This window comes from Lontra canadensis, unplaced genomic scaffold, assembly GCF_010015895.1.
Source record: "Lontra canadensis isolate GAN:19392208 unplaced genomic scaffold, GSC_riverotter_1.0 scaffold176, whole genome shotgun sequence".
NCBI lineage: Eukaryota > Metazoa > Chordata > Mammalia > Carnivora > Mustelidae > Lontra > Lontra canadensis.
In genome coordinates, this window is record NW_022631170.1 from 1,119,013 (window position 1) to 1,140,934 (window position 21,922).

Sequence of the window (21,922 nt, forward strand, 5' to 3'; positions counted from 1 at the left end):
AAGGACCAGCCAAGAATTCATGACCCCGACTAAATCGTCTCTATCAGACTAACAAACATGTGGGAAGTCACGTAGGCAAGTGCACAACACATAGCACAGATACTTTCTCAGTGCTACTTGACTTTATCAACCTAAGACTTTTGCTCGGCTACTCAGCCTTTAAAGGAGGCACAAGTCAGGGCCTTGCTTTGGTCCTCTTCTCAAGCCATACCGTGGCCTCCCACAAGTTGGCATGTAAAATGACCCATCACGAGTACCATAGATATCCCTCCCGATTAATCAGTCTTGTCCAGAGGACATCAGAGAAGTCGTTAGTCATTATTGTGGTTGATGTGTCCTTTGTATTTAACAGAGGGATGTTTTTCACAAAATCTTTGCTACTTTTGGGCTGCGGTAACACAAAATGGTCAGCAGTGCTCATTCTGGAGTGAGAAAAAATCATGTTCGAGTCCCAGGTTGAGTGTATTAGCTATTTGGAAAAGTGACTTCTCAAGGCCCCAGTTTACTTAATTTGGTGAAGGTGCTTAACAGCAGTCTGAAAATGCATCTGTTTAGGAGGACACACAGCAAACAGTACACACTCAGTTAATCTATTAGTTGCTATTATTGCTTAGCCCTACTCTCTTCTAATTATGACCTGGGAGATGACCAGCTGGTTGTAACTCATATTAATATACAAGCTCCTCTAAAGGGGAGGTCCCATCCTTACAAGTTAGTGTGGTATCTATTTGTTGATCATTAATGCTTGTTGCCTGACTCCTTGGGCTTTATAGTCCCATGGTTCTTTTTTTTTTTTTTTTTTTTTTAGATTTCTTTATTTATTTGACTGAAATAGAGAAAGAGATCACAAGTAGGCAGAGAGGCAGGCAGAGAGAGGCAGAAGCAGGCTCCCGGCTGAGCAGAGAGCCTGATGCACGGCTCGATCCCAGAACCCTGGGATCATGACCTGAGCTGAAGGCAGACACTTAACCAACTGAGCCACTCAGGCAGCCCCTAGAGTCCCATAGTTCTTCACAAAAGTTCATTGCAAGCTGTCAGTGAGTTATCTTTTATGACACCAAGTTTATATTCCAATATCTGGTGTGAATTCTCAGTGCTCCATAAAGATCACATTGTACCCTAATTTCTGATGGTCCCCATCTTGGTGGCAGGGAGATAGAGCATCATCTGGTACTTCCTTCAGTGACGCTCAAGCTAGGATTAGAAATGAGTTCTCTTCTTATTCTGAAGATAGTTGAGATTTCCCACTCTATATCTATGTCTGTGCATTTCTTCCAATCAGACCCCCCACCATGATCCAGGGAGCATAATTTCTTAGATGTATACAAAGTCCTTCCAGAAGGTGGAGGTAGAGCTAACCTGCTATTTTGTGGATTCTTTCAATGCTCTTAAGGGAATCAGACAACCAGCTGTTAGGGGAGACATAAGAGGGATGTTTAGTGAGGGCTAGAAATATGGAACTGGAAATTCATTTTCCACTGGTGTCCCTAGAGCAAAGGAGAGAAATGTGAAGAGGACATAAGATTTCCTTAGCTTCAGGGGGAAAAACAAGTAGATTAAAATGAGATGACATGAGGGATGCAGTCCCCAGGCACTAAAGAACAAGCAATATATCCTATTTAAGATACTTCAGAATGCTTACTCCAGAGTCTGATCCAGAGACTCTACAATTGGAAATAATTGCAAACAATATTACAGCTGCACTGCAGTGATGTATTCCATATTTTAAAATGTATTATACTCTGGTATAACAAATCAGAATTTTTATTTTCAAGGAGAAGTAAGAAAGAAGGCAAAGTAATTCTCTTTAGACAGGGAAGGTGTAAAGGGTTTTATTTGTCTTATCTCTGTAGTGGGTGATGCCTTAAATCCATTCCAGTATCTACTTCTTGATGTGGGAGAATTGATGAATGCCTTCTCTGAGAAGAAGGTTTGATTTGTGTGTTTTGTTTTGTTTTGGGTGAGTTTAAGCATTGGACAGAAACGAGCAAAAGTACCAAAAAGAAGTCAAGCAGTCAAGAAAGGTCAGGAAAAAATATAAAGCGTTCTGCCCAAGTAACTTACTGACCTGAAGAAAAATCCACAAGGCTGCACCTTTCTCCAACTACCTACATACCCAAAGCACCACGAGCACTGAGAGGCTAAGAAGGTATGTTAAATAAGTTCTATTTTTCTTGCGATAATATTTGTAAGTCATTAAGAGAAATATAAGCAGCAATAAATAATATGATTTGAAGGTCTTTTTAAATGCTAGAAATTCTCAGATCTCACTATTGTTTTCGGGAACTCCAAGGAATTGAAAACTTTTGTTAAGAATCTCTGGATTGATGACCGCAAAATCTCAGCAAGGGGGTGATGGGGAGGGTATATTTTCCAGGGGAGAGTAGAGATGGTAGCATGCAATTCGTAGCAGCAGGTGCAAAACAAGTGGTATTTTGTTAATAATGCAAATAATGAATGCAAGTTCTAAGAAAGACAATTGTCAGCTACTGCAACTAAATTTTCTCTCTAGGAGATATACAGTTTTTTTTTTTTTCTTTCTGTAACTAAATGTATTCTAGTATATTAATGAAGCCCTAATAATTATAATAGCAATTATTCTGTGTATTAGTGCTCACATTTGTTATTGATGGGGCCATTCTTAATAATCTCAAATGCTAAGAGAATGAGAATTGCATTAGTTGGGTATAAATTAGATTCCATTAGGTTAATTCTGTAACTCTAGGAGAGTCACAGATCTTTTGTAGCTCCAATTTCTCATGTGCAAAATGAGGATTATAATACTGTCAGTCTCACAGGATTTAAATGAAATATTGCAGGAAAAGTACTTAACACAGTGCCTATAGAGCACAGGGAATGCGCAAAACACTTTAGTACTTAATTCATCATTGCTTTTCTTTGTGTCTCTAGCGTGCGCGCACACACACGCACGCGCATGTGCATAGTATGCACTGCATTTCATTTATTTATTTTTCACTATTGCTGATAGGATAGTCCTCTCTCAGGGAAAGTTTCTGATTGAATATGAGAGAAAAAGATCCATTTCTTCTTTTTATTTCCTTCTGGAGATGGTCTTCTTTGAAATTCAGACAACAAGATTATTCCAAGGAAGAGGACTGGGACTGTACAACTGTCCTATGAAACAGGGAGAGGGGCAATGCAGTATTGAGGAACCACCATAATTTGGTCTCAAACCCAGGATTGTTCTAGTCCCAAATTCACCATTCTTGACTAATAGCCAAGAAAGCCCTACATTTCACTGACCTCATCTAACAAAAGATAATCTTATTAACACTTTTAGGGTAATAGCTGCTTATCTCCCGCACAGATTTGCCGTGCAGCTAGGGTAAGATAATGGGTGCACTGACAGTTTGAAAGCATTACAGTACTGTATAACAATGGCTGGTTTGATCACTGGTGAGGATATGGAGTCCCTATCCCAGTGGAAACCAGCTGGAGCAGAGCATGGATAAGCACTTCTGAGTATGGCAGTGTCTATGAGAATGGAATCAGTTTCTTGCCACTCTTCTCTCCAACTGGGCTCAAGAGATCTATGATCTCCAGAATTAGCACAGAGTAACATTGGGTTACTTTGGTCTCATGTTTTAATTTTAGACAGTATCAGATAACTTCCTGTTGTGAATGTTAAAGGATTTAACACTTTGAGCTATGACTGGACAGCTAACCCAGGACAGTGTTATCTATTGTTCAATAATCTGAGGTTGTGGAAGGGGTAGGGGATTGGGTTTGAAGTGGAAAAGAATTCCACTGGAGCTGTTTACTTGGAAGCTCTATGCTGGGTTTTCTTTTATCCTTCCCCTCCCCCTCCCTGCCTTCCTTTCTTATTTTTGTCCTGTATTTGGCTTTTTTACACTTTATGTGGGGTGAATCTAATTTTCATTTAGATGACCTAGCAGTTAATTATTCCCAGTTCAGCCTCATGACTGGGATATGCCATGTGCTGCTGCTGCTGTTTTCTGGGTCTGATGTGATCCTGTGAATCTGAGTGTTAAGTAGAGGTTCTCATTGCTGTGGCTTATTCTATTTCTTTTACCTCATTCCTGCAATCACATTCTCTAAATATTGGAGAGAATTATTCAACGTTCTCAATATTTAACCAACAATTTTTCCCCTCCTGTAGATGCTGATACTGAGAAATTACAGCAAGTTTGCAATCGTGCTAGTTGTATGCAAATTTCCTCTGTTTCTTTCCTTGGAATAGCAATTTTTAAAGATTCCCCCCATCCCCAGAAGATTCAACTTTTTTCTTCTTGTTTGGTACTTTTGACTAATTTTACTAACTTTTGCTATTTTTTACTTATTCCATTAATACTGTGGAGGAACAGGCAGGCTTGAATTCATTTGCCATCTTTCTCCAGAACACACACACACACACACACACACATATACATATATATACGTACATATATACCCACCCCCAAAGGGTATATATTAATATATCAACCAATATGGTAATATATATATCAACTAATGTATTTGTCATAAATAATGAAGTGAGATACATCTTAAAGATAAGTTCTTATAATTATCCAATAAATGATTAATGCTAGAAGTGCTCTTACTTAATGGATATATTAAGTCACATCTCAAGCTTATTAGTTAGTGGACAGTACACCTAGAACTTATCACAGTCTTTTGATATCTTTTAACTTAACATCATGTCCAAAACACTTGTAGAATTTCTATTTATATATGTCAGTAAAAGATGTTTATGGCTCTATCATGGATTAATCTGACCAAATTGCCATGTTCCCCCTTCTTTCTTATTGCAGCTGAAATGATAAGATATATGAAGGAGGGCCAAGGCAGAAATAAAACAGAAGTGACAGAATTTATCCTCTTAGGACTCTCAGACAATTCAGATCTACAAATTGTCCTCTTTGGATTGTTTCTGTTAATCTATATGGTGACCATGGTGGGTAATTTGGGGATGATTGTGTTAATTAAGATTGATCCCTGTCTCCACACCCCCATGTACTTCTTTCTCAGCATCCTGTCTTTTGTTGATGCCTCTTACTCTTCTTCCATCACTCCTAAGATGCTGGTGAACCTTTTGGCTGAGAATAAAACCATTTCTTTTAACGGATGTGCTGCCCAGTTCTACTTCTTTGGTTCCTTCTTAGGGACTGAATGTTTTCTGTTGGCCATGATGGCATACGACCGCTATGCAGCCATTTGGAACCCTCTGCTATATTCAGTTCTCATGTCTGGGAAAATTTGCCTTTTGCTAGTAGTTACCTCTTTCCTAGCAGGTTTTGGGAATGCAGCCATACACACAGGAATGACTTTCAGATCGTCCTTTTGTGGGTCTAACAGGATCAACCATTTCTACTGTGACACCCCACCCCTGCTCAAACTCTCTTGCTCTGACACTCGCATCAATGGCATTGTGATCATGGCTTTCTCCAGTTTTAATGTCATCAGTTGTGTTATGATTGTTCTCATTTCCTACCTGTGTATCCTTATTGCCATTTTGAGGATGCCTTCTTTAGAAGGCAGGCACAAAGCCTTCTCCACCTGTGCCTCCCACCTCATGGCTGTCACCATATTCTTTGGAACGATTCTTTTCATGTATTTGTGCCCTACATCTAGCTATTCAATGGAACAGGACAAGATTGTATCTGTCTTTTATACAGTGGTGATCCCTATGATAAACCCCCTCATCTACAGTTTGAAAAATAAGGATGTGAAAGGTGCCTTAAAGAAGATCTTACAGGGGTGCCTGGGTGGCTCTGTGGGTTAAAGCCTCTGCCTTCGGCTTGGGTCATGATCCCGGGGTCCTGGGATCAAGCCCCGCATTGGGCTCTCTGCTCAGTGGGGAGCTTGCTTCCTCCTCTCTCTCTGCCTGCCTCTCTGCCTGCTTATGATCTCTGTCTGTCAAATAAATAAATAAAATCTTTAAAAAAAAGATCTTACAGAAACACATACTGTAAAGCCATGTTACATATCATCCTGTTATGCAGAAGAAAATATGTTTTCATATTAATTTTATTGTCTGGTTGCTTAAGCTCTGTGTGTGTGTGTGTGTGTGTGTGTATGTTAAAGTAGATTGCTTAAAATGGGGTATATTTCTAAATCTTCTAGTGTCTTCAATGTCTATCCATGGGCCTACCGGATGAATAAACATAATGGGAAAGTTGGTGCTTGGTAAAGTATCAAAATACTTGGTTTTGGCTGACCTGGTTTAAGTTCTAATTTCAATATTTAGCTTTTCTTGAATAATATTGTCTTTGGGATCTGAGCAAACAGATTCTGAGACAGATGTCTGTATGCATGCAGGAAATGTAGTGGAGAACATTCCCAGGAATAATACCTAGAAGGCTAAAAGGGAATGAGGGAAGCAGGGCTGAGTAGATAGATATTGAACAGTGATGAAGTTGCAATTGAGTAGTCATCCCATTCCACTTGGAGCTCTGTGGCCAAGATGATCCTTCAGAGATATCCCAAATTGTGGAAAAAAAATCAGGTGTTTTAAAATGACAAGTTTTGGAAATGGCTCACTCCCTTGGGCATGGTAATTCCTTTCAGCAGGGGCAATTCCCAGAGTGGAACTCAACTGTGAAGGGTCAGTTGCCATTGCACTTGGAAGTTGAGAAAATAAACATTTCAATACTGAAAGGCAAATCTGAGTGGTATGCTCCAGCATAAAATAATAACACTACTCTACTCACATGGATGTCAAGAATACCAAACAAGATACAAGAAGGAGCCTTATCAGGGGTTATAATATGGGTACCACAGCAATAATGTGTGTTTTACTGATTTTGTAAATTAACGGGACTATTATGAGGGTACTAGTCAATGTACTTTAAGTTTTAATCTTTCACGTAATTTTCAGAGTTTCACATAATTTTCAATAAACATTTATTGAAAATAAATTATCTATCTATTGCTCGCTGTAGTGGGACAAGGGGTTGTCAGTGTGGGAGGAATGGGGAAACCACATTCTTCAGTGAGATGGCATGTCAAAGGAGGCCTGATGATTTGGAATCAGGTAAATGTCTACTCTCTCTATTCTTTTCCATCCCTCTATCCACTGCAGACCTTGAGGAAGAACACCAGTGCTTCTCATGCTCCACATAAGAACACCTCTTCCTCCCACCAAATTGGTTAGAGACCACAAAGGATGTCTTAACTCATATTTTCCACTCTGAATATTTCCATCGCCTTTTAACTTCCACTTTCAACTTTTTTTTTTTAAGTTTTTTCTTAAATATTATTTATTTATTTGAGAGAGAGAGAGGTGGGGGGAGAGCAGTGAGAGGGAGGAACAAACGCTCCACTGAGCAGAAAGCCAGACCTGGGGCTCAATCCTAGGACCCTGTGATCATGACCTGAGTCAGAAACAGATGCTTAACTAACTGAACCATGCAGGCACCACTCCACTTTCAACTGTTAGTCAAGGTTTCTCTCAAAGACATTCAAAATTGTATCATGCTTGGTATCTTTCTTCATGTTCCTTTTATTCTAACTCATAGGCTATAGTATATGTCCTTTTGCTGCTTCTTATTCACAAACCTAAGAAAGGTGGCAGTTGATCAATATTCATCACTAACTCATTGCCCAACTGAAATTCCGTGGTCCACAAAATAATGACTCATTCTAAATCGCCTGCAATTCCATGGTTCTATTTTCTCTCCATTCTGTTCATCTGATTAAATTCCAACTTAGGGAAACTTAATTGTTTCTTTGTTCTGTCCTACACTGAAACTGCTTAGTGCAATTAGAGAAAACCTCTCAGCATGCCATTGTCTGTTGCTGATCTTGTGTCATACTTCTTCCTCCAAAATAAAAACAATTAAATAAGATTATCCCCATCTTACCATCTATAATCTTTATACACATACTTTGGTTCCCATTTATCATATGGATAATGTGTCCCTTGCTTCTTTCACACCTTTGCAGCTTTCCATGAATTTTAGTTCAGAAATCAGATATCTACTCTCCCCGAGCACCGGTTTCTCAAACTATTGTAGTGTTCTCATTTGTATATAAACATCATCTATATCACCCTTCTTAAAAATTTCTTTGGCTGAAAGTCCTGTCCAGTCATCAACCTATTTCTCTGCTCTATTTACAACGAATCTTTCAAAAGAACTACCTCTGATCTTTGTCCTTATTTCCTCAAATCCCATTACATGTTCTAGTTGTATTTCTGTGTCACTTCTCCATTGAACCCAATCTTGTCATGGACACATGACAGTTTAACATTATTGCCTCTAAAGATTGCTCTTCTACCATACTCGTACTTGGTATCTCAAAAGGATTTCCCATGATTAATTCCTTCAACTACCCCCCAAAACACACATTTTAAGATTTCTATGTCACTTCAGTCTTCTGATTTTCCTTCTCCTTCTGCTGCCACTTTTCCCCAGGTAACTGTGATAGCTTTTCCTCCTCCTCCTCAGGCTGTTCTCCAAATCTTGGAGCCAAAGGCTTAATCCTATATATTAGTTCATGGTACTTTGGTTCTCCATCTGTACCCACTTCTTAGATGATCTGAGAGATATGCAATGATTCCAAAATCCACATGTCTAACCCTGACTTCTTCCTTGGGTTCCAGATTCATACATTGAATTGACAACCTGGTATCTAGGAACTCTGGACACATGAAAGGATTACAAAATTAGCTTCCTCCACTTAGTTATCATACTCAAACATCTATCGAATGATCACACCTTTTGTACTATGAGGGCGGTCTGTATCTTAGCATCACACCTATGTGTTATTGACCTTAAAATATCCCTTTTCACGTTGTGTTATAAATTGTATCTTTTGCCATATACCCTGTTCATGTTTAAAATAAGAAAATAGACACCCTTTATATCTTTACCCATCATCCATTCAGAGATTATTCATAAATATACAAAACCCTGCATACATTTAATGTCTATAATTGTTGCATTTGGACATACACATACTTCAATAAAACTGGTGAACTACTAATGGAAAAACCAGCATATAACCTGTACTGGAGATTTAGCAGGTAAAAAATTAAAATTTCTGATCTCCTGAAACTTCTTCCCATCTCCTTGTATTTGAGTGAAGACTTTACTGTCTATACCAAATATCCTTGTGTGTGTATAGAGCTGTTAGATGTGTGTGTGTGTGTGTGTGTGTGTGTGTGTGTGTTTGGCATGGGTAGAGTGGTGTTTTGAAGAATAGTAACGCAGGCAATAGAGTAGGGAATGGTAGCATCAGACCCAGGCTTTCTGTGGAAATGACAGTTGAGAAGGACTGACTAAAGATAATATCATCTGAATGTCTGTGGAAGTGCATTCCAGGTATAGTTATAGTAAATATAAAGGCCCTGAGGCAAGATCTCCCCTGGTTTGTTAAAAGAATAGTAAGGAGACAACATATATGTGGGTTGACATGAACAAATGAAAGAAGGAAAAGAATTGCAATCAAGGTGTTTGGGGAGGAGTGACTGATCAAATAAGTCTGGTAGTTCATGAATAGGCTTTGGACTTTACTTTTCCCTATCATCTTGCAATAGCCATCCAACCCCAACTCCAGAATGCAAGCTGCATGAAGTAATAAATGAGATCAATGTTTTGGCTACTTGACCAGTACCAAGGATAGTTGTATGCTCCATAACACAAGTCTAGTAAATCATTTGTTGAATTACTCAGTTAATGCACTGAGAGCCATATTCTAGTAGAAATGAATAGGAATCACATTTTAATGGAATTCTGAAGTTTGGGAGCAGGATCTCATCAATCTCATACATTTAATTCAATGTTATGCTCAATGGAGTCTCAAGACCATGAAATAGTTTTTGTACCTCCCTAAATGCCTGTTACTCTCCAGGGTATAAGTGGTTCACTGGGGAGAAAATAGTTCAATTACCTCAGCGGAAAATAAATGCATGTTTTAATTTTGGATTAACACATTTCAAGCTTTAGATTTTTAGTGTTTTGCAGAGACAAAATCTCAAGAGGAGCATCACAGACTTAATAAGGCTGACTGTTTCAGATTCAGAAGCAGCATTTGCTACTCTTTGTTGAATTAATTAACCATGTCTTAATTCTGTCATACTTGGATCTCTTCTACCACTTCCATTTTCATTGCATTGTAAGACAGAAATCTTGTGTTCTTCCAAAAAGCAATAAGACAAAACTAAACTAATAACCACTACAGGTGAATATTAAGAACAAAGGTAAGAAGATTTAATTGATCTCAAAGTGTTCATATATAGAAAGTTTCCAAGAAGACTAAAAAAGTATAAAGTAATTAAAGATCTCCATTAGGATATGTCTGAAACACTAAATTTAAGGTTCCCAACTAAACTAATTTGGATTTTTGTCTTTATATGACATGGATTTAGGATCACTAATAACAAATGAGAATTTTATAGAATATTCAGCATATACAGACACATACATACATGAATGTATATATACATGTATATCTATGTGTGTATATATGTGTGTATATATATACACACACATGCATACATATACATATACACATATGTGTCTGTGTGCAAAACAGGGAATTTTAGTGAACTTTTTGTAGCAAGAATGCCATATATAATACAAGTACGTTTGTATATATATATATGCATAAAATTGAGCTCTACAAAATTTTAAAATTGGTTATTTTACAGGGTAAAGTTTTAGCTAATTTTGAAGATAGATCCATTAAGAAACTATTGCAGTAATCTAGGTGAAAGATAATGTTGGCTTGATTTTTAGTAGGAATGGAAGTGGTAGGACGTGGTTGATACAGATATTTTGAAGGTAGAGCCAACATAATTATCTGATAGACTGGTAATATAGTGTGTAAGAAAGAGAAGAGATCAAATTCTTCAATATTTATCTATTTATTTAATTTCATCTGGGCAAATGAAAGTATAGAGTTGTAATTAACTTGAGATAAGGAATGCCGTGTTTGGTGCAAATTAGGGTCATGCATGAGGAATTCAGCTTTGGGTCATGCTGAACTGTTGTTTGATATTAATATGAAGATGTGAGTAAGCGGTTGAATTTTAAGTCTGGAATTTGTAGAAAAGGTCAGGGCTGGAGATATAAATTTAGGAGTTTTAGGTGTATAGATGGTAATTAAATTTACAAAATCAAATAATCAGCAAGGTAGAGTGTGAAGAGGAAAGGAGAAAGGTTAAGGACTGAGCTACCCTAACCTTAACAGTCTGAGAGAAGAGGAGGAGTAAGCAGAGACTGAGAAGGAGGGACCCACATGGTAGGAGGAAAACTCAGAGTCTGGTTTCTTGGAAGATAAGAAGAGAAAATCTTTCAAGGAATAGTTAGGAAATCAACTCTGTCAAATGTTATTGATAGATCAAAAAGATGGGGAATGAGAACTGACCAGGGGATTTGGCAATGTAAAGATTCCTGATGCCTTAGACAAGAGACATTTTGTGGAACGACAGGTTGCAAACCTGATCAGAGTGGCCTTGAGAGAAAACAGGCAGAGCAGAACTGCATACAGCAAGGGTATTCAACTGTATTGTATATTTTATTGCCAAGATGAGTGCGAGGAATTGGATCGTAGGATGTGAAGGCAGTAGGACAAAGGGAGGAGGAGAGAAAAGTTGGGAGGTCAGGTAGGATATAGACAAATAGGGTCAATCATCAAAGACTTCACACCAATAAACACACACACACACATATATTAATTTTAAATAAAATGGGTTACTGAGTTTGCTTAAGGAATTTCTTTCCACTGCCATAAGAAAATAAAGAGCTTTAATACACATATTCTTGGGGCATTCAAAGAGATAATCTTACTTATAGCAGAGATGAAACTATTTTACTTTCCTGGTATTTTTTTCTTTGTCCAATTTATTCCTTTGGTTTCTTTCTTATCCTAGCAAAAGAATCATCCATTCTGAGACAAAGATATGAACAGCCATACAACAGTGACTGAATTTATTCTTGTGGGATTTGGGGATCATCCAGAACTACAGTGCCTTCTTTTTATGGTGTTTCTAGTCATCTATATGATCACCGTGTTTGGAAATCTTGGCATGATCCTGTTAATCAAGATTGACTCACGCCTCCACACTCCAAGTACTTTTTCCTCAGTAACTTGTCCCTTGTTGACTTCTGTTATTCTTCCGTCATTACCCCTAATATGCTAGTGAATTTCTGGGTGGAGAATCCAGTCACTTCATTTAGCAGCTGTGCCACTCAATTCTTCTTTTTTAGTTCCTTTGCTGGCATTGAGGGTTTCCTGTTGGCTGTGATGGCCTATGACCGTTATGTGGCCATCTGCAAGCCTCTTCTTTACACCGTTACTATGTCCCCTCATCCTAATGTCCTTCTGGTGTTGGTCACATATCTTGCAGGCTTTCTGAATGCTGCCATTCACACTGGCTTCACCTTTCAGTTGTCTTTCTGCCACACAAATGTCATCAACCACTTTTTCTGCGACACTCCGCCCCTCCTGAAACTCTCTTGTTCGAATACACATGTTAATGAAGTAGTCATTTTTGCTTTTGCCAGTTTTAATGAACTGAGCTGCCTCCTGATTATTCTCATTTCTTATCTGTACATTCTTGTTGCCATCTTGAGGATCCATTCTGCTGAAGGAAGGCACAAAGCCTTCTCCACCTGTGCTTCACATCTGATGGTGGTCACTATCTTCTTTGGCACAATTCTGTTCATGTATCTGCGCCCCAGCACCAGCTATGCAATGGACTGAGACAAAGTGGTATCCGTGTTTTATACAGTGATTATCCTCATGTTAAATCCTCTCATCTATAGTCTGAGAAACAAGGAGGTCAAAACTTCCTTAGGTAAAATTTTTAAAACAACCTCTTTTTACTTCTGTGCTTAGAATTAGGAAAAGAATGAGATTTTAGGACTCTGGGGGAAACATAGAAATGACCAAATCCACTTCCATTCACCCTGGGTCTATTTCACTGCATCATGAGTTTTGTTATTGTTGTTTTTGATAGTGGAGATGGACCAAGCATCTTGGCAACCTGGGGAATGTGGTGACTCTGTGTAAATCCCACTAATTCCACAAAACATATATGCTTGAAAATAATCAAAGATCACATTTTAACTCCCTGCTCAGAGGCATAAGACACAGTATAAAAAGTGGATGAGAATACAAGAGGAAAGACTCCATCTTTTTCCCCATTTGATGGCTTCATGATTGAATTGTGGTATATGTAAACTGCTAGAGGACAGGTGATAAGGAGTAGGCTGACCCAGAGGACCCAAATAGTGCTTAGAGACTGCTTCTTATCCTCAGTGAACCAGGAAAAAAAAAATCAGAACTTAATCCTGACAGAGGTGCTGAAGTTAAGCATTTCCCCTTCCTTCCTTTCTTTCTTTCTTTCTTTCTTTCTTTCTTTCTTTCTTTCTTTCTTTCTTTCTTTCTTTCTTTCTTTTCTTTCTTTCTTTCTCTTTCTTTCTTACTTTCTTTCTTTCTTTCTTTTTCTTTCTTCTTTCTTTCTTTCCTCTCTTTTCTTTCTTATTTAGATTTATTTATTTATTTTGAGAAAGAGAGAGAGAGAGAGAATGAGCAGGAGGGACAGAGAGATAAGAAGAGAGAATCTCAAGCAGACTCCATGCTGAGCATAGAGCCAACATGGGGCTCAATTTCATGACCCTAAGATCATGACCTGAGTTGAAACCAAGAGTGGGACACTTAACTGACTGTACCACCTAGGTGCCCCCCATGTCAAGTATTTCTAACCTGGACAAGTAATCTGGATCCCTGAGGGAACAAGTGATAATACGAGCAGGGATCATAGAACAAGAACACCAAGGATCTGTATAGCAGAGGTTTCTGAATTTAGAAAAGAGGTATACCTTATAAATCCTGTAGTTAAAGTGTCATGTTGTTTGATTTTTGAATGGGTAAACAGTTTAAGCTTAAAAAGCTAGAGCAAGATAGATAGACTTTGCCTAGTGCCTTAGCAAACAATCATACATATATGTTTTAACACTGGCAGCAATTTCATTGGGATATATTTAAAGCTTTCAGTTGGTTTGACTGGTATTTTCTTCATTGAGATATCTCCACAGTAGGACTGGATTTTCTTTATAGTGATGACTGACATGTAAACATGAAGTGTTTCAAACTATTTGGAACTGGGTAAAGTATACTAAGTGTGACCCTGTTGTACCAATTTGCTGTGGAAAGACTGTGATCACAATAGAAAAGTGGGCACTTAAGACGAAAAAATAGTTTTTGCTTTCATTACAGCATAGAGTTTTTGATAAGAAACTGAATCCAAATCTTATCCTTTTATCTTCCTTTATTCTTTATTTCAGACATTGCATAACAAAAACACATTTTCTATCTCATCATTCTTTTTCTGGAGAGCTCTTCATAGTTCAAGACACAGCACAAATATTACCTCCTTTACGATTGCCCTGACCCTCTGTCATCCTTCCCAAGGTAGACACTTAACATGCCCATTCTTGTGATTCTATAGATATTGCAGCTCTAATCAAGGTCTAATCAAGTGGTTAGAGAAAGAAATTGTAAAAATACAGTGTAATATATAGAGATTAGGGGTACCTGGGTGGCTCAGTAGGTTAAGTGGCTGACTCCTGGTTTTAGCTCAAGTTGTGATCTCAGGACCGTGAGATTGAACCCGATACCAGCCCCCATGCTAATTGGGGAGTTTGCTTAAAGATTCTCACTCTCACTCTCTCTCTCTGTCTCTCCCTTTGTCCCTGTTCTTGCTCACTCTCACTCTCAAATAAATAAATAAATCTTAAAAAAAGACACATAGACTAAGAGGTCCTTAAGAAGCAAAAGCTCTTTATATCAACCTACACATCTCCATGCCTTTATAAGCAGGCTGTCAGGAAAAATTTAAAAAATTAAGAAGGAGATCATTCCAACTGAAGACACAGGGTGATGGAAGACAAAATGTCTTCTGGCATCTGGAACTAAAAGTTGTCTAGAACCACCATTCTAGAAAGTCAGTGTTAGAAAAGTTCCCTGGTAGCTGGTTGGATGAAGTACTGGATATCGTTTCATTCTTTTTGAAACAAATTGTCTTGTCTTCTTTGAATTTAAACATTTTAATACCATGATATTTCAGCATCCTATATCTTTCATATTATGTAAAGTAAATGTGATTTCAGTACAGCAATAGAGCACTCAGGACTTTTTCAATGGAGGAACACAAAGCTAATTCAAACTAACCCAGGCCTAGCTCAGTGCCATGAGGTCTCCGTGTTTTTTTTTTTTCTATCTCTCCTTCTGTCTGTCTGTTGTTTCCTCTGTCATACTAGGAATTCACTCATTGTCTTGCACAGACTTTTTGCATGGTGGCCTCAATTTTACATACTTTCAAGACAATTGGATTACAGGCAAGGCTGTATCTCTTTAGAAAGGACAGTATTGCCTGCAATGGCTCAGATACTCATCATGTGTATAGCAAGCTGGGTATGTATGTATTTGTGTATGTGTGTGTATGTTGGAAGTAAGGGTGGAGTTATGAAATATCAGAAGAAATCTTGCTTTATAATAGCTAGTGCAGTCCACTGTACATTTACTCAGTATAATTAAATTCCTTGCCTACTTACTGCTCATTTACGGACTCCTAGTTTAGGAATTGGCACTTTATGCTGCTTACACCTCAACAGGAATGTTAAAACTAGTGTTAACTTTAATAGTAGATGGGTCAGATGTTTTCCCATGTGATGCCTTTTGTGGATTCCTACATATTTTCTACCGTGCCTATCACAGCACATGGAAGTCTGCTTGTAGAAAAATACAAGTATGTGCAGTGTTTTTAAAAGTACACTGGTTGCAATGATGAGTAATATTATTATATTGAAAATGATTGATTTGAGCTTACTTTTCACATAATGAAATGATCAGGGTCCCCTCAACTAAGAGTATTAAAGTTACTACATTTTGGCTTACTTAGCCTGCTGACCACTACTTATTCTAATATATTTAAAAACAAATCCCAGAAGTCAGAAGCTTCTTAGTATAGTTTGTGATAGTTACACATGAATGTTTGGATTAGACTAGCAGCCAGGCTCTCCTTATGGGGTAGAGGATCAGGAAAAAAAACCAAACAGTAACAAAAACAAACAAACAAACAAACAAAAAACAGGCCACAAGGCAGTACAGACACAGCACCTTTAGGGCAAAACTTAAAATGCAGCTTTTGCTCCTTTGGTTTTTCTATAGTTTCTAGATTTGAGGGTTTTATCTGCTTTCCCTTTTCTGCTTTTGTCAGATTGTATATAAACATATAAACATCATCCTTTACTATACTGATCATTCAGTGTACTTGATTTTCTAAGAATATGCAATTTGTGATGATGGGATTTCAAAAAGTAAATGGTCCCAGCAGGCCTGGTAAAAACTCTTTGGGCCCCTATTGCATAGAGAAAGCCCAAAAGTGGTTGCCTTGACAATCCCTATTCACTACTGAGAATTCTTCATTTAACCACTTCTCATCCTTCTCTCTTTTTCATTCCCCACATGGCTTTTCCTCCCAGGCTTCAGTGACAATAGAAACGAAGACAAGAGAAGAACTAATAGATAAGCCATATAGCTTTCTGACTTCCATGGTTGATAATAACTGTTTAAAAAATTTCTACTAAAGAATGAGTTTGAGGAAAACCTTAGCCCTCAGTGCTTAAATTTTTGCTCTGCATGTTAATCTATAGCATATAATTACAGTATAAAAGAGCTCTTATAACATTGTACTCCAGAATTAACAGTAAATAATTTGATTTGCTGGACTCCGAGGAAGGCACAATTTAAAATGTAGAAATTTTAAATGTAAAGCCCAATGTAGTCTGATCAACGTGTACAGCCAGGTAGTCCTAATTCCAGTTTTCAAGGTTCCTATATAACTAGGGAAAGTGTGTGGGAATAGAGCAAGTAGAAATGCCACAAACTTCACCCTTCTTAGCAGGATTCCCTGCCATTTTCCTGGGATTGCTGCAAGCCTTTGGTTAATTCCCAGAATTCTGAAAAAGTTGACTTAGATATCTTTGCCAGTGTTCTTTTTTCTTCTTCTTCTTCTTCTTTTTTTAATCTTACGGTTTCAATTCTTTTATTTATTTATTTATTTATTTTTATTTTCAGTGTAACAGTATTCATTGTTTATGCACCACACTCAGTGCTCCATGCAATCCGTGCCCTCTCCAATACCTATCACTTGGTTCCCCCAACCTCCCAACCCCCGCCCCTTCAAAACCCTCAGGCTGTTTTTCAGAGTCTATAGTCTCTCATGGTTCACCTCTCCGTCCAATTTCCCTCAACTGCCTTCTCCTCTCTAACTCCCTTTGTCCTCCATGCTATTTGTTATGCTCCACAAATAAGTGAAACCATATGATAATTGACTTTTTTTCTTTTATGGAGGAGACTTTACTCTACCATCCTGGAAGTTGATCCTGTACCCCCCAACCCCCTATCTAAAATGTTTCTGAGATTCATTTACATGTATGAGTACTATGTTCATTTTTATTTTTGTGCAGTGTTCCACTCTATGGACATATATATCTATGCATCTGCCAATACACATTTGAGCTTAATTGAGGGCATGTATTCTCTTTTGTCCCAGATACATAGTTGAGAGTGGAATTGCTGGGTCATAGTTTTGTAAGAAGGTATAACTTTCTAAGAAATTTTATAAGAAATAACCAGTTTTCTAAAGTAGTTAAAATTATTTTACATTCTGTCAAGTGGTATATTATTGAGTAAGGAAAGGGTTAAGGTATAGACAGGGAGAGGTAGAGGGCCCTTGACCAGGCTCTGAAACCCTGGCAGGCAAAAGAACTAAGCCAGAGTGAATAAGAGATAAGGGAATGGACCAGACCACCTGGCCCCAGATGTTAGGGATTACACCATGCTGTAATCACAGAAAATGACCAGACCTGAAAAAAGTAAATCATTAACACATTAAGGGTGTTGTCAATAGTCCTTGCTCAAACCAAAATGTCACGAGAATCTCAGGGCCACAAGCTTCCTCAACTTGTTTTCAATAAAGGACTTGCCCTGGAAACCCTCAGTGGCAACCCACTCAGGGACCCCTCTCACTCTAGAGAGCTTTTTCTTTCCTTTCTGCTCTCACTTTCACTTAATAAACTTTCATTTCACATCACCCTTTTGTGTCTCCAAGATTCATTCTTTGAAACCATGAGATAAGAACCCTGTAATCCTATAACATTATGAGAGTTCTAGTTGCTTCCTATTTTTTACAATTGGTTCAATTTTTGCTGTGGAGGTTGGATGTGAAGTGTTATCTATTGTAGTTATAGTTTACCCGTCTTTGACAATTACAGATACTGAAATTATTTTCATGTGGTTTTTGACCATTCATGTATCTTCCTTTATGAAGTGTCTGTTACTTTTTGTTGTTGCATTTTGATCTGTGAGCTTTGGAGGATCTTTATCCATTCTGAATACAAATCTTTGTCAGAATAACTCCATATGAATATTTTTTTTCTACTCTGTGGCTCACCTTTTCAATATCTTAACATTATTTTTGAAAAGCGCATGTTTTGAAATTGATGACATAAAATTTATGTATTTGTTTCACAATGAATGACTTTTCCGTCCTTTCTAGGAAATCTTTGGTTACCTTAAAGTCATGAAAACATTCTTTTATTTTTGTCCCTAGAGGGCTTGTAGATTTTGTGTTTATATTTATTCCTGTGATCCACACACATTAATATTGGAGTTTTGGAGCATGATGTTGTAGAGAGCAAAATGGAGTCTCTCATGTCAAGCAGAAGCCTGTGTCTGACAATGACACAAACAGGTAAATGTACTGGCTTTAGCAGATATCACCGGGACCAGCATCAGCAGACACCCCAGAACTGATAAGGAGCAGAACCAGAGGAGGTCTGTGTAGACCTGAAGCCAATTAAATTCCTTTAAAAAGGGGAAGACTGGCAGCAACTGTCAGACTCTTCAGACATGACCCCTCTATGTCTGAACACTTTAAAAAGGTAGCCGCTGCCAAACATTCTGCCCAACTGATCTCTGAACAAAACTGAGATCCTCCACTGCTTCATCTAAAATGGAGTTGGAAGGTTTCCATAGGGAGAGCTCTCATGTCCTAATTCTTTTTTTTTTTTTTTTATTTGACAGAGATAGAGATCATGAGTAGGCAGAGAGAGAGGGGGGAAAGCAGGCTCTCTGCTGAGCAGAGAACCTGATGTGGGGCTCGATCCCAGGACCGGGAGATCATGACCTGAGTTGAAGGCAGAGGCTTAACCCACTGAGCCACCTAGGTGCCCCTCATGCCTAATTCTTTAGTCAGTTGCAGACTCAACAAGAAGGGATGGACTTCACCATGGGCTTGACCTGGCACATGGACACTACTCTACTACTATAGCCTGAGGAAGAGACACTGTCCTCTTCAGCAGCTCCTTTTATACCTACCCCAGCAACAGCTCCACCAATGAAAAGCCATCACACTCTACTCCCACTTTCCTCCAATGGACTTTTAGTTCTAACACCCTTCCCAACGTACCTCTTTTCTCCTTAAGATGTGCTCTTCTTTGTTCCTTGGATTTGCCCAAAATTTTACCAGTTTTTCCTGGATTGTAATTCTCTTTTATTCCCAAATAAGCCCTTTTGTTTTCCTTGCTGGTAAAATAACTAGCAGTGTCCATTTTTAAGGTTACACCACCATTTAGAGATCTAACAAAACCAGATGGCTCTCTTGTCTGGGGCAGCCTACACTTTGATTCCTTGGATTGTATTGACCTGGAAATATCCATGCCCTAGAAGATACAGACCAGAGAAAATATGTCTAGATTCTTTTATTCTCTACCAAGTACAGTGCCAAAGTTCAAACATTCTTTATCCTACTTTCAACCCTCCTCTTAAATCATCAGTTTTATGAATGAGCCATTTTATGAATGATCCTGGCTTCCATTCTCATCTTCAATTTTTAGCATGCTGATGAAGTTAACCAGTGGGGCAGATTGGTTCCAGCATAAATAATGGTGTCAGCTCTTTAAAGGGTCTTCACCCCTGACCTATGCTTCTACTTCCTTTCTTTGGTTACATTGCTCTTCTGCTTTCTACATTGTCTCTGCTCCCCAAATCTCTCACTCCACCTTTCTTCATTAGATAACCTAACCTCAGTATCTACAGAGAAACAATGAAGCCTTTCTGATGAGAATTCTTTCACCTTTACTATACAAAATATAAAAAACTTATATATTCATATTTTCCTTCTTCCATGGTAATTAAAGGTGATGGCTAATTATACTATCTGTGCTTAAGATCTCATGCATTCAGTACCAAGCATGTACTTAGATATTAGATGGAGATTTTGGCCTCAAAGGAGAATTAAGGATCTCAAGGCACCAAATTAAGGTTGTATCCTTGAGGAACAAAGACTATTTTGATTAGTCATTCAGAAATTTTTCTAAAATACTCTAGAGAATGTTCCTGAGAAATACATTATAAATGTTTTCACCATGTTTTTACAAAATATGGTAAGTCAACTTTTACAGGTATGTCATTTTCTATATTTCTTCACTAATAATAGGTTTGTTCTTTTGTATGAAGATGACTATCGCACCAATGTGGACAAAATTAGTTTCATCAACTGTACTTGATTTTTCTATTCATATGTTAATGATTTATAGCATCTCTAAAAATCAATTATTATGTGCAAGCCCTTCTGATGTATATGTGAAAACTAAACAAAAATAGCTTTAGGCACAGCTTTTGAGGCACTTTGTTTTCCAGTCATACCTTATTTTCATAAAGCATCGAGAGAGTGGCTCCAGCTGAAAGCTAAGACCACATTTAAACATCATCTGTGCTTTTCAAAACAAATATGTTCATATATGTGTTAGTTGCTCAAAAAATGGGGAAAAAATATCCACATTCTTCTCCAGATACTTAGATTCTGTATTTATGGTTTAAGTGATACTTTTTTGGAAGAGTCTTCTCTGAATCTTTACCTGAAAGCATCCTACCTTCATTTTTCTTCCTAGTGCCTGCTTCTGGCATCACATTCTATAGCTTTGTCTATGTGGGGGTATCTGTTACTTCTCCTACAACATATGATTCATGAGGATGGGGAATTTGTTCAAAGCTATAAACCCAGACTTACAACAGAAAATTATTTTCAGTGTACACATACATGTGTATGTAAATGAGTGAGTAGATTCACAAAGCACAGAGAATAATTCTTTATTCAGTACCTTCTTAGTCACATATCAAGAGATAAATTTACTAATTCAATGCCTTCTGAATAAAATTAAGAAAGACCACCATGGGTTTCAGGTGAAAATTCTGTAATAATTATTTTTTTTCATTTTTTTTTAAAGATTTTAGTTATTTATTTGAGATAGATAGTGCGAGGGAAAGCATGAGCTGGGGTGGGGGGCACGGGGAGGGAGAGGGAGAAGCAGACTCTGCATTCAGCAGGGAGCACAAAGAGGTGTTCCATACCAGGACCCTGAGATTATAACCTGAGCTGAAGGCAGACACTTGACCAACTGAGCTACCCAGGTGCCCCTATTTCTTCTACTTTATATCTGAAATACAGGGTATCAGATCTAAAGAGACCCTGGAAATCTAACTACCTTTATCTTTCCATTTGAATGATACCAATACCCCCCTGCTTTTCATACTTGCTTTTAATTCCTATATATTTTTTTTTTACAAAATTTGAAAAAAAAATACCACATATGGAGTTCTCTAAGAAGGCAAGTATAAATGTGATTTTATATACACACACACTCACACAGGTGAGAGCAAGAGCAAGAACAAGAGAGAGAGAGATAAAGAGAAAGAGGTAACAGAGAGACACAGGACAAAAATACTTATATAGACATTCTGAAGTATTTCATAAAATGGAAGAGAAATTTCCTAGTAATTCATCTATGAGTAAATGATAAAATGGATGGAATAAATGCAGAATCCTCGCTTTCTCTGCCACTCTCAGTTTTCAAGGAATAAGAAA

General features: G+C 37.9%; 2 protein-coding genes across 2 annotated transcripts; both read left to right on the forward strand.

Moving 5' to 3' along the window:
- Positions 1-4,798: 4,798 nt before the first annotated feature.
- On the forward strand, positions 4,799-8,634 carry LOC116860489 (olfactory receptor 5AP2). The gene is made up of 2 exons (XM_032846544.1): positions 4,799-5,747; positions 8,585-8,634. Exons 1-2 carry the CDS (start codon positions 4,799-4,801, stop codon positions 8,632-8,634), a joined length of 999 nt encoding a protein of 332 aa, XP_032702435.1.
- A 3,597-nt stretch (positions 8,635-12,231) lies between these two features.
- On the forward strand, positions 12,232-12,690 carry LOC116860409 (olfactory receptor 1020-like). The gene has a single exon (XM_032846464.1). The coding sequence runs from the start codon at positions 12,232-12,234 to the stop codon at positions 12,688-12,690; it is 459 nt and encodes a 152-aa protein (XP_032702355.1).
- Positions 12,691-21,922: the final 9,232 nt, after the last annotated feature.

Excerpts from the sequence above, each read along its gene's own strand:
- LOC116860489 (XM_032846544.1), top strand. The coding sequence starts at position 4,799 with ATGATAAGATATATGAAGGAGGGCCAAGGCAGAAATAAAACAGAAGTG. Across the intron at positions 5,748-8,584 it reads GATCTTACAGGGGTGCCTGG|ATTCATACATTGAATTGACA; the intron begins GTGGCTCTGTGG and ends CTTGGGTTCCAG.
- LOC116860409 (XM_032846464.1), top strand. The coding sequence starts at position 12,232 with ATGGCCTATGACCGTTATGTGGCCATCTGCAAGCCTCTTCTTTACACC.